This window comes from Electrona antarctica (assembly GCF_951216825.1).
Source record: "Electrona antarctica genome assembly, chromosome: 12".
Taxonomy (NCBI): domain Eukaryota; kingdom Metazoa; phylum Chordata; class Actinopteri; order Myctophiformes; family Myctophidae; genus Electrona; species Electrona antarctica.
In genome coordinates this window covers 50226990-50240636 of record NC_136793.1, presented here as the reverse complement: position 1 = coordinate 50240636, position 13647 = coordinate 50226990, and the positions used below count along the sequence as shown (strand labels likewise).

Here is a 13647-nt window from a genome sequence, read left to right as displayed (position 1 = left end):
CGCGCGCTACGTCCGTCCGGGGAAACTCCCCCCTGTCAGGTGAAAAGAAGCGGCTTGGACTCCTCATGCATAGAAGGAAGCATGAGGTCAGGTTCCTGGAACAACATATTTTCAGCTGAGGGTCTGCAGCCAAATACAGATAATTCTGGGGTTCCTTGACATGAAAATGGTTGAGCATCGCCGACATAGTGACATAGGTCTTTCTGAAAACTGTTAGGATTTAGAAGGCTTTTTTCTTTTTTTTAATCGGCCTCAGGTCTATTCTAAAAGCGTCACCAGATTGAAAGTGGTTAAGCTTTTTAACCACTTTTGATGTTTTAAGCATTATGTTATACTTTAGCTATTGAAAAATAGCAGATCTACCAGCTCATCCGCGCTACGAGCGTGTAGGTCTGCTATTTTTGAAAAATCGTGAAAATGTGGCGCAAATCTTTGCATATATATTCTTTCACAGCGAACGTTTTTAACTCAAATCTTTGCTTCTTGGGGGTCCCTGGAACAACATATTCTCAGTTGGGGGTCGGCAGCCAATTACATATCATCTTAGGGGTCCTTGACGTGACAATGTTTGAGAACCACTGACATAGAAACAGTTTATCAGAATACTCAAGGATTTGGAAGACATTTTGTAGAATCGTCCTCAGGTCTAAATGGTTTAACACTTGGATGAGTGATCGCCTTCCTTCCTTCCTTCCTTCCTTCCTTCCTCCTGCCCGTTCTTGTGCGCACACACAGCTGGACGTGAAGTACAGGGACTTCCAGCAGCAGGTGCAGCGGCAGATGGCCGAGCAGGAGCGCGTACTGGAGAAGCAGCGTCTGGACATCCAGGAGAAAGACACAGAGATGGCCGACATGAAGGAGACCATCTTTGAGCTGGAGGACGAGGTGGAGCAGCACCGGGCCGTCAAGCTGCACGACAACCTCATCATCACAGACCTGGAAAGTAAGACAGGCCTCGTCCGTCACAGACCTGGAAAGTAAGACAGGCCTCGTCCGTCACAGACCTGGAAAGTAAGACAGGCCTCGTCCGTCACAGACCTAGAAAGTAAGACAGGCCTCGTCCGTCACAGACCTAGAAAGTAAGACAGGCCTCGTCCCTCAGACGTAGAAAGTAAGACAGGCCTCGTCCGTCAGACGTAGAAAGTAAGACAGGCCTCGTCCGTCACAGACCTAGAAAGTAAGACAGGCCTCGTCCGTCACAGACCTAGAAAGTAAGACAGGCCTCGTCCGTCACAGACCTAGAAAGTAAGACAGGCCTCGTCCGTCACAGACCTAGAAAGTAAGACAGGCCTCGTCCGTCACAGACCTAGAAAGTAAGACAGGCCTCGTCCGTCACAGACCTAGAAAGTAAGACAGGCCTCGTCCGTCACAGACGTAGAAAGTAAGACAGCCTCGTCCGTCAGACGTAGAAAGTAAGACAGGCCTCGTCCGTCAGACGTAGAAAGTAAGACAGGCCTCGTCCGTCAGACGTAGAAAGTAAGACAGGCCTCGTCCGTCAGACGTAGAAAGTAAGACAGGCCTCGTCCGTCACAGACCTAGAAAGTAAGACAGGCCTCGTCCGTCAGACGTAGAAAGTAAGACAGGCCTCGTCCGTCAGACGTAGAAAGTAACCTAGCTCAGTATAGGCGTTCCCCAATAACGTCTGGGTGTGATGATGATGATGTCATGTGCGTAACCCTCTACATTGACACCCCAATCTAACTCTTGTCAAATCAATTTCTCTAATTAGCCAATAGGTGCTTGTAGATCAGCTATGTTCGCTTTAGCTAGTGGAGATGCGGTGTAACAACATGGAATTCTATACAAAATATTGTGTTCAGGAGTTCAGGAGACTTCGGGAAAAAAGTTCCTTTAAAATGTATACAAAAAAAACTGTTTTACAAGTTATTGTAAATTATACAACAGGTCGTTTCGAGGAAGCAATCTGATTGGTTGAAACCGCCTTCTAGCCGTGGTTCAAACGAGCACCTAATCAAAATAATAATAATTCAGCTGCTCTGTTCTCCCAGAGCGCAGCAAACTCGGTGGCTAGGCTAGCTAGTTTCTTGGGACATTTGTGGCCGTAGTGACTACATCTGTCATTAAAAAAGAATGTTTTTTCAGCGATTTTCTTAGTTTTAAGGGTAACTGTTGTATAATTGCAACATTACACTCATGTAATATTGCTTAACCAATTTTGGGCGGGAACCCCTTTTGGTGTTTTAAACATTATGTTATAATTTAGCTATTGAAAAATAGCAGATCTACAAGCTCATAGCGCGCCACCGAGTGGCGCGCTACGAGCTTGTAGGTCTGCTATTTTTGAAAAATCGTTAAAATGTGCCTCAAATCTTTCAGAAAATTGTCATGATTTAGAAAACATTTTTTTTAAATTTCGACATCAGGCCTGAATGGGTTAACTTAACTACAATCCTGCTGTACTCTTGCTGGAGTTGTGCGAGGATCTATGCTCGTGGCCCGTATTCGTTCACGTGAACTCACACAACACGTGTATCTATGTCTGCTTCCTCGGTCAGACTCTGTGAAGAAGCTGCAGGACCAGAAACACGACATGGAGAGAGAGATCAAGATTCTCCACCGGAAACTCAGGGTAAGTAAAGTAAGTGGAGCCGCTGTCTCGCCACAGGGTGCTAGCCTACTGCAGAGCAGTGTTTCCCAAAGTGAATGTCCGGGGACCCCCAGGGGTCCTTGAGGGAGTTCCAAGGGCCCCAGGCTAAATGATGGTCATGAGCCAAATGGACCCTTATGGGTCTGTAACATAGAGTATATAAAAGCATAGAGACTGAACTGGCGCGAAGCTCCGCCCCCCCAGCTATTCATGTCAGTGGAAGTTGCTCAGTGGCGTTTTGAAGCACCCGGAAGACTGCCGGAAGTACCGTCTCAGAACGTCTACTTCCGCATTTGACCACCAAATTTGGTGGTCAAATGCGGAAGTGCAACCGAGCACTCAATGTTAAAGCCCAGCTGCACGGGGTTTCCCGGTCATGAATCCACGGGTCCGCCTGTAGTCCCTCCTCCTACCACTAGGGCCCAGTGCTTCAACGTTGAATAGCCTCACTGGCCCCTTGGTCTGTAACTGTGAGTGTACAAATGGAACCAAATGGACACCCAATAGTACAGGAAATCTATGGAAAATACAGGGTCAACCTCAATCTAATTGCAAAAAAAAAAAAACTCGGCTGAGATTGCATCTTCAATATATCCTGAATAACAGAAAAAAAAAAGTTGCCTGGAATTGTCTGAGGGGAAAGTGTTGAAAATGGCCTGTACAGTATGGCCACCATTGACATCCTATTATAAGGCAATATTTTTTTTAAATTTACTTATGCTTTGAGTAGCATGTGGTATATCAAACTAGGGGGGTTTTCGTGATGCTGAAGCCATTCCAAGCATTAGTTTTGCACAAAAACACTCATTGGGCTACATTTTGCCATAGCAACTTGCTCAAATGTGCTGACGTCATCACATTTGAGCAAGTTGCTATTCAGGATATATTGAAGATGCAAAATCAGCTGAGTTTGGTTTTTTTGCAATTAGATTGAGGTCAAATTACATTATTACTGGACTGTAACGGGATTTGGTTCCATTTGGACACTCTCAGAGTTAAATCAACATTGATTTTACAATTATAAATTGGGGTCGCAGAGATAGAAATGCCATTAACCCATTCTGGGCAGGAACCCCTTTTGGTGTTAGCATTATGTTATGCTTTAGCTATTGAAAAATAGCAGATCTACAAGCTCATAGCGCGCCACCGAGTGGCGCGCTACGAACTTGTAGGTCTGCTATTTTTAGAAGACATTTGTAGAATCGTCCTCAGGTCAAAATGGGTTAAAGGCGGGGCTCCGTAGACTAATGCATGTCAAACTGGGGGGTCCTTGAAATTAAACGGGTTGAGGATCACTGCTAGAGCCGTAAAAATCTTCTCTTATGGGGGTCTCTGGCATATCTTTTCAAATGGCGGGCTAATTGGTGTCAATTTGGGGAGTCCTTGACATGAAAACATTTGGGAACCAGTGCTGTAGATAGATGGGCATTACAGTTTGGTGTTTGTGTTTGGTCCGACGCACTAACAGTCCGACAGGCCTAAACCTAACCTCACAGGAAGCCTCGGGTTAGCTTTAACCTGCCCACGGGTGCCGCGCAACCCAGCACGCTTTAGCCAGTGGGGATGCGACCGTGTAACGACATGGATTTCTATTTTCTATACAAATGTTGTTCAACGCAAAAATACTGTGTTCAAGTTCAGGAGACTTCGGGGGGAAAAAAAGCAATTCTCCTGAATGCTGCCTTTCGGTATAATGGCATGGAAAGGAGTGGCATTTTTGCATTTCTTCCACCATAAAAGTACACGCCGCATTCGTGGTCTGGAAAGGGCAGTTGTTTTACAGACGGGTAAAAAGGCAGGGGCTGAAGCCCCCCTTTTGAGGTCTATGTGTGCACGTCCCTGATTGTGCGTGCGTGCGTGCGTACGTGTGCAGGAGGAGTCTCTAGAGTGGCGTCAGTTCCAGGCCGACCTGCAGACGGCCGTGGTCATCGCTAACGACATCAAATCGGAAGCTCAGGAGGAGATCGGGGACCTGCGGCGGCGGCTGCAGGAAGCACAGGAGAAGAACGAGAAGCTCGGCAAGGAACTGGACGAGGTCAAGAACCGCAAGTAAGACATACACACAATTTCAATTTCAACTCGTCAATTTCAACTGTTTCAATCAAAGTCACAAAAACACATTTTCACAACATTTATTTAACCCATTTAGGCCTGACGTCAAAAAAAATAAAATAAACGTTCGCTCTGAAAGAATATATAAAATATTTGTGCCGCATTTTTACGATTTTTCAAAAATAGCAGACCTACAAGCTCGTAGCGCGCCACTCGGTGGCGCGCTATGAGCTTGTAGATCTGCTATTTTTCAATAGCTAAAGTATAACAATAATGCTTAGTTAAAACACCAAAAGGGGTTCCCGTCCAGAATGAGTTAAGATGCTATCTCCGAATAGATGTAGACCAATTTTGACAGTGCAGAAACATAATTGCCTTCCTGGATGCGTCAATTAAGTGTCAACGACCATCAGCTGGTCACAGTCACGGACATTCGGCCTCTGCGGCACTTTCATATCCCATATCCCATATGAGGTGCTGCTCGGCCCAATCAAATCATGGCTACGGGGTATACACACACAAACGGACAAAGCTGGGCATAGGAGAGGGCTATAGCGCCCCTCAAAAAACGGGAGCGTACCTGTGTTCCCCAGGTTCTATGTTCCACACTTAGAATAAACCTAAACCACAGAAACCTAACCTAGCAATTTTGGTAATTCTAGTAAGACTAAAAGTATTTTAGCAACTTAGTCTTAGTGTTACTTTTAGTAGCAAATTCTGATTTAAGCTCAGTCTTTGAACAATCCATTGAACTTTAGGCCTGCCTAGGCTACTTAAACTATCTAGTCTTAGCCAACTAAAAATTAATACTGGCATAAAATAAACTAAAACATAATTGCTCAGACTCTTCAACAAAGATGGCAAAAACAAACATTCTTTGTTCTGTACTTATACAAAACACTGAAGTCCTTAACCCATTTTGGGCGGGAACCCCTTTTGGTGTTAGCATTATGTTATGCTTTTTCTGCTTTTCTTGTAGGTCTGCTATTTTTGAAAAATCGAAGAACGACTGACATAGAAACATAGCTTTTTCAGAAAACTGTCATTTTCAAACAGACATTTTTAGAAACCGATCTCAGGTCAAAATGGGTTAAACCAGAAACCTATAACGCTAACCCTAAACCCTAAGGTAAGTGGGGAACATAGAACCCGGGGAACATAGGGATGACCTTCAAAAAAAACGTAACCATCTGAATGTTTTTTGTTGTGTTCCCCGCCAGGCAAGAGGAGGAGCGAGGCAGGGTGTACAACTACATGAACGAAAAATGTTCGTTTTTTCACTGAGGAAAACTAAATGGAAACTAAATGAGAACTAAGCTATGATGACTAAAACTAAGACTAAATATATTGACAATTTCATCAACAAATAAAAACTAGACAAATGTTAGGAAGGGACTAGTGGACAAGAGATCCAGTATAAGTAATTTTACACTTGGTTGGCATGCTGAAAATAGTCGATCTACAAGCTCACAACGCGTCACAGCGCGACGCGTTGTGAGCTTGTAGATCGGCTATTTTTGTAGATCGGCTATTTTATCAAGTGTAAAATCATTAAAGTCATTACGACGACGCCCGCCGAAATACATTTTAGTCTACTAAATCACCTGTAGATTTAATCGACTTAAATCTTTTTTTGTTGTGTTCCCCGCCAGGCAAGAGGAGGAGCGAGGCAGGGTGTACAACTACATGAACGCGGTGGAGAGGGACCTGGCCGCCCTCAGACAAGGCATGGGGCTCAGCAGACGCTCCTCCACCTCGTCGGAGCCCTCTCCCACCGTCAAAACGCTCATCAAGAGCTTCGACAGTGCCTCCAAGGACCCCCCCCCACAGTGTGAATGTACGTCGATGACCTAGGGCACTAAGCAACCAGTCGACTAGTCGACTAGTAAATCCACTAGTCGACCTTGTTGGTACCAGTTGACTAGTTGAAAAAAAGTTTATTTTTTCCCCCTGATTTAGTAGGCCTCAAGATCAGGTAGATTGTAGTTATAGTCACCAATGTACACAGTTTTTAAATGTACAAATATGTATGGTTGTTGCCCCTCTTTGCACCCATTGGTTGCTGTTTCGTGGTTGGACAAAAATCCTTTCTCTCCGTCCACTGCCATTGAAATAACCTGTTATTCAGTTGCTTCGTAATGATATTCTGTGTGTTCAATTCTTCTTTTAAACGTGGTGTCGGTAAAAAGGAACACCACGGGTGCAGCGTGGTGACTGGGCATATCATGTTTGTTTTGAGTTTTAGCAAATTCAACATAAACAAGGCGGAACCAGGGCGGAACATGTCAGAAAGAGCCTGCTGGTTAGTCAGTCAGGGACCAATCAGAAGTCTGACAAACGTGGTCCTGGAAAAATAGTTGGCTATACATTGCTTTTGTTAAAAAAAAAAAACTTTTTCCAAAACGTGTATATATATGTATAATATTACACACAATATGTAACACCAGTCGTTATTCGACCATACAGGCCCAGGCTCCAACGGCACCGCTGTCCCAGCAGTCCCTCTCCCACCGGTCCCGGCAGCCACCCTACCACGGACCCCCCTCAGCCCCAGTCCTCTGAAGACCCCGCCTGCAGCCGCCGTCTCACCCATACAGGTGAGTCAGTGTTGTTTTCGTCGACTAAAACTAAGACGAAAAATGTCCGTCGACTACCTTTTTTTTTTCACTGAGGAAAACTAAATGGAAACTAAATGAGAACTAAGCTATGATGACTAAAACTGAGACTAAATATTATTGACAATTTTGTCAACAAATAAAAACTAGACAAATGTTAGGAAGGGACTAGTGGACAAGAGATCCAGTATAAGTCATTTTACACTTGGTTGGCATGCTGAAAAAGTGTAAAATCAGTCATTACGACGGCATCAAGGCCCGCCGAAATACATTTTAGTCTACTAAATCACCTGTAGATTTAATCGACTAAAATCGTATGACATTTAGTCGACTAAAACTAGACTAACACTAAAACATTCCAGGTGACTAAAATGTGACTAAAACTATTCAAGAGACTACGACTAAAACCAAAATAAAAATTTGCTGCCAAAAACAACACCCATACAGGTACGAATGTTTTGGAATCGTTCTCTTTTAGACCAGTGGTACTTGAGCCCCCCTCGGGTGGTACACGGAGGAGTCACCCAAAAAAACGGGGGGTGGAGACAAAAGTGGAATGAAATATTTATATTCCTACACAGGTTGTTCTTCTGACCAAGCAATAAGGGCCTTTCTCGGCCCCACCCTTCTCCCATTTGTTTATATTGTGTTCAGTTTCCAAGATGGCCGCAGCACCAGGAGGGGGCGGGGCGGGAGGTGAGCGGGTGGGGTCGACATATATGCCCTTACTGGGCTGCGTTCACACATTCAAGACACCCGTCTTGCGTTTGTCTTGTGTCTGTGTTTAATGGCCGCTCCAATGCATTTCCAATGGAAGCCCATATGGTTTGACCAAACATTTTGTTTGATGGGGGGGATGGGGGGCAGAACACATCCCTCAAAGCTGTGTTCAGACACAAGTCAGGTGTCAGACACAAGGCAAGTGTCTGGAATGCAGCCCAGTAAGGGCATATATGTCGACCCCGCCCACTCACCAACGTCCCACCCCCTCCTGGTGCTGCGGCCATCTTGGAAACTGAACACAATATAAACAGTGGGAGAGGGGTGGGGCCGAGAAAGGCCCTTATTGCTTGAAATAGGCTATCCAGCCGTGCTGAAATGAGCATGACAGCACAGATTTGAGAACGGATTAATCACATTAGAATTATCAGTTGTGCCGATTAGTGATTAGACAGAGTTTTGTCAGAGCAGCAGCATTATTGGCTTAGGAATGGAACATAAAGAGCAGGCTCCTGTATATATATATATTTTTTTAATCCCGCTACAAGTGAAGATTGACAGGAGAGAGAGAGAGAGAAGGGTAGAGACATGCAGCAAAGGTCGTCATGAACGGGACTCGAACACGCGACACGCTGTCAGGCCAAAGCCTATTATGTGGCATGCGCCTTGCCCCACGCTCCTGTATTTTACCATCGGTTATTATGGTGGTACTAGGAGAGCTAACTATTTTCTGGTTGGGAACCAATGGTTTAGACATGTGTACACACATGTGCAACAATGTAGATGAACCTACACATGGATGGATGGATGGATGGATGGATAGATAGTTAGATAGATGCACCGTAAGAAATATATATTTATACACGCTGGGCTCACAAACACCCATTGGATACATATACATTGGATACAAATATTATTATTATTATTTATTTTTAACATTGAATGAAAACATATTTACATCACTGACTTTAGGGGTACATAATAATAATAATAATTAACCAATTAACCATAGTATTAACCGGTTACCATTTCTATAAGGTTTACAGGTTAAACCACAAAAATCCCTTAATTGAATTTAAATGTATAAAAGGCATTTGTACATTATTTGCTATTTATGGATATGCTGTGTATTTCAGCCTTGTGTATTTCAGCCACAACAAACAATATTAATAGTATGACTGCTCTATTATTTGAAGCCTATGCTACATACAACTGAAAAATCACACCTGTGTGTGTGAAGTGAGGGGCGCTATTAAAGTCTAACTCATGTTGATTAGGTGATGTAATGGTGATTATGATGTAACAAGTCTATTTGCTCAGACACTATGACATAAAATTGTCAATGAGAATGTAATCTTTTTTGTAGGACGGAAATATACACTAATAGCTGAATATAGGAGGGCATACTGTATATAGGGGTGCATTTCATTTTGAAATAAATGCCTTGTGTTAACCCATTTTGACCTGAGATCAGATTCTAAAAATGTCTTCTACATCCTGACAGTTTTCTGAAAAAGCTATGTTTCTGTGTCAGTCGTTCTTCGATTCTCCAAAAATAGCAGACCTACAAGCTCATAGCGCGCCACTCGGTGGTGCCCTATGAGCTTGTAGATCTGCTATTTTTCAATAGCTAAAGCATAACATAATGCTAACACCAAAAGGGGTTCCCGCCCCAAAATGGGTTAAAAGTATTCAATGTATTCTATTGTTAACTTGAATTAAAAAAAACGTGTTTAGACATTTTTTATTATTTGAATTGATACTAAACATCGGTCCAAAAACATCGGCATCGTATCGGCATCGGTGGTGTAGGTCTCTCCAAAATCGGCATCGGACCCAAAAATATGGCATCGGTCGAGGCTCTACTTGAAGCACCTCAAGTTTGCTTTTAATTTTCTGTGACTACACTTTGTTTTCCTTTTTATTTCCCTTTTTGTATTATTGTTGCTGTCAATTGTAATTGATGAGGAACCCAACACGATATTACTGTGCTTATTAGTTTTATTACCATATAATTTCCACATTGGTTTTTTTTATAGATCTGTTTTGTATTCTTCTCTGGTCATGAATGATTTCCATTGACAGATTTTGAGAAGTTAAAGAGCTTTTCTCTTCTTTTTTTGCCTATTTTCAGAGACACTCCATAAGTGGCTCCATGTCATCAGCCAAGCCTCTCTCCTCTCTGAGTGACAAGAGGCCTAGCTACACAGACATAACCATGCCAGGTAAGACACACATCAAAGGAATGCACTTGAAAACCTGAAAAAATGTATCAATTTATAATGTGAAACTTTAAAGGAGCATTCAGTGATTTGGGTGATTTGGAAAACCACCCAGTCCGCCCCGGTAACAAAATGTGCACATGCACGCTCTACAGTGGGGGGAAGTGCAACAGGCCAACAGCATGTGCACCAAGGCCCGCCCCCACTCGATCATGATTGGAGGAAGGCCCCTCTCATCCTGATTGGATGAAGGCTTTGCCACCCAAAGCCCAAACTGAAACTAGGGTTTTTTGACCCCAGGGGCTCACTGGGGACAGGGAGGAACTCCTTATATGGTCAGCACACTCTATAGTAGGGAGAATTATCCCGAAAAAAAAGAAAAAATAAGTGATATTTGAATTAAGTCAAATCACTGAATATACCTTTAAAATCTTTGACTATTTATTACATGACACCAAGTTGAACAAGGGTGTCGAACCTAAAAATACGCACTCTGTGTTGGGAAATGTACTGATGAAGTAAATAAAAGCAGTTCAAAAGCAAAATGTTATTATATAAAAATATGTATAACTTTTTAGTTACGCGTTTCCCCCCGAGAGTCTTGACCCATTTAGACCTGGAAGGCATCTGTGTCACTGTAGCTTTTTAGCCACTTTAACCATTATTTTAAACTGTAGATGTTGACAAATTGCAGCTCTACAAGCTCGTAGCGCGGCACCGAGTGCCGCGCTACGCGCGTGTAGATTGACATTGATTTTACAATATAAATTGGGGTCCCAGAGATGAAAATGCCATTAAATAGGGGTCCGTAGACTAATGCAGGTCCAACCAGGGGTGCTTGGAAATGAAAATGGTTGAGAATCACTGCTAGAGCCGTAATAAAAATCTCCTCGTATGGGGGTCCCTGGCACATCTTTTCAAACGGGCTAATAAATGTCGATTTAGGAGGTCCTTGACATGGAACCACTGCATGTAGTGGATGAGCTCAGTCTGACCTCCCAGCAGCACACTGGGCTGGAATCACATTCAAACAAGAGAGCATGTCTTTCCTCGTCCTCCCGCTCTCCCCTCTCTCGTCTCCATAAATCTAAGAGAGAATCAGGGGAGTGGGACGGCCCCACTCAACTTGGAGAGGGGTTGTGTGTCTGTCCCCCCCCCCCCCCCCCCCCCCCCCCAAGGACTTGTGGAATCGGCGAGTCACTGTGCGTTGACCTCATAGTCATAAGGGGCTGGGGTGGGGTGGGGTGGGGGGGGGGGAGTAAGCAAACATTGAACCACCATGTCTGATCTCCCTGCGTTCGTTCGTTCGTTCTCACCATTAATGTGGGAGGGTGGGGGGGGGGTTCCTGATGCGAACGTGCTTAGCCGGCGGTAGCCACTCCAGCGTTTCGTTTATTTTTCTCCCGATTTATTGTTTTCTCGTGCGGAGGGTCCGGTCCGTCTTGCTTCATTCCTTGTTATATTCCCCCGGGGTGGAAGGCACTGGAATGTGCCTTTTCCTGCCTCCCCCCCCCCCAAACACCCACCCCCGCGGTTAATGTCCAGTTTCTGATGGATAGTCTCACAGACACACTCGTAGAAAACATAACGGAGAAACATAACACAGAAGCGTCCAGGCAGTAGTGTGTGTGACAATGCAGTAAATCTCCTGCGGTCGTGTCCACAGCCGAGCACCTTCTCAGGGGAACCTCGGTCAGCCGGCCGTCCTCTGCGCTCCAGAGGGTCACCAGCATGGACTCTGCCAAGGCAATATCAGGTCAGCCAACAACAGTTCATAAAGCTAGTTCATGAGCAGTCCAAATTATTTCCCTTATGGGCCGCTAGTTACACACACACACACACACACTGGACCAGAGACCCCCCTTTTCATAACACTTTAAACTTTTAACGTTTTGAGCTGATTCGTTACATTACTGGCAAGCCGGTAATTCAAATTATGCTTATTATTCTTCATACCTGTCGTCTGAAAACATTATTTTATTGGCCTTCAACATTATTCTGTTTGTCTCCCCCCACCACACCCCTCCCCGCACTCAATTTACAATGTAGGCATTTAGCAGACGCTCTTAATCCAGACAGAGCGACTTAGATTAAGCAAGAACAAAAAGCATGGCAATACATCACATACATAAACAAGTAGTTATCATGAATCATACGTAAGCTAGTAAGAACGTAACAGTGGAATATCATTAATGAAACTGCATATATACTATATACAGTTGGGTGCCACCGATATTGTCCCTTATCATTTGACCCATTTAGGCCTGACCTCAAAATTTAAAAAAATCCTCCAGTTTTCTGAAATAAATATTTTCACGATTTTTCAAAAATAGCAGACCTACAAGCTCGTAGCGCGCCACTCGGTGGCACGCTATGAGCTTGTAGATCTGCTATTTTTCAATAGCTAAATTATAACAATGTTTAAAACACCAAAAGGGGTTCCCGCCCAAAATGGGTTAACTGTCCTTTTGCGCAGATCACGCAAAACTCGAAAAGAAAAGAAAAGGACAATATCGATGGCCTCCAACTGTATGTCTACATAAAATGCTATCTAGGTTACATAAGTTGAGCCTTTGCATACGCCTGTAAGGTCGTCGGGGCTAGGGCAAGTGCTACGGGCTAAGATATATGGAGTCTGAGGAGGTGGGTTTTCAGACTACGGCGGAAGATTGGGAGTGAGGCTGCAGTTCTGACTGCAATGGGAAGTGCATTCCATAGTTTTGGAGCCAGAAGGGAGAAGAGTTTGGGGACGTGTGGAGCGTTGTCCCCGGCATTTTTAGTGTTAGTTTACACACAGTGTTAGTGCACGCACGCACACACGCACGCACGCACGCACGCACACACACAGTATGATACCGGCCTGCCCCTTGGCTGAGGTGACCGAATGTAGACCGAATTGACAAATAACAATAACATTTACACGCAATATTTACACTTCATTTGTGGTCTAAATGATCTAAAAATAGGTCCCAGGTTTAAAAAAAAAAAAGGAAACGCAATTCCCCTTAATGTACTACTTGGCTCCTGCCTGGTCTGAAATGACAACAACGGCGCTGCGATCTGGTTTCACTGACGACAATGCTTTTTAAGTGAGTAGTGTACGTTTTCAAAGCATGGGAACTACGCTAGCCCTGGAGTACATCACTGGTTCCCCCCACGTCAGTTTGGAGCTGTTTATACTTACTAGTGAAGGATCTTAAATCTGTGTGATTCATTGTTACTTCGTCACAGGGGTGTAATTTTTTTTCTTTTAATTTTTTCTTTGGCCTGGAGCACATCTGTGTCACCTCAGCTATAGCTGTTAACCACTTTAACCATTATTTAAAACGTTAGCTGTTAAAAAATAGCAAGATCTACGGTACAAGCTGTAATGTGCTATTTTAGAAAAATCGTGAAAATGTGTGCAAATCTTGGAATATATTATATTCTT

The 13647-nt window shown here is 43.9% G+C and overlaps 1 protein-coding gene across 2 annotated transcripts in view; it reads left to right on the top strand.

The window, feature by feature from the left end:
- Nucleotides 1-13647, top strand: part of specc1la (sperm antigen with calponin homology and coiled-coil domains 1-like a) — a 52075-nt gene that overhangs the window by 25252 nt on the left and 13176 nt on the right. The window contains exons 12-18 of one of the 2 annotated variants that reach the window (XM_079515406.1): nucleotides 736-943; nucleotides 2517-2590; nucleotides 4482-4657; nucleotides 6313-6497; nucleotides 7127-7257; nucleotides 10130-10220; nucleotides 11884-11973. In XM_079515406.1, coding sequence (XP_079371532.1) covers nucleotides 736-943; nucleotides 2517-2590; nucleotides 4482-4657; nucleotides 6313-6497; nucleotides 7127-7257; nucleotides 10130-10220; nucleotides 11884-11973 — 955 coding nt within the window. The remainder of the gene's footprint in view (nucleotides 1-735; nucleotides 944-2516; nucleotides 2591-4481; nucleotides 4658-6312; nucleotides 6498-7126; nucleotides 7258-10129; nucleotides 10221-11883; nucleotides 11974-13647) is intronic. The other variant, XM_079515405.1, reaches the window with a different exon arrangement.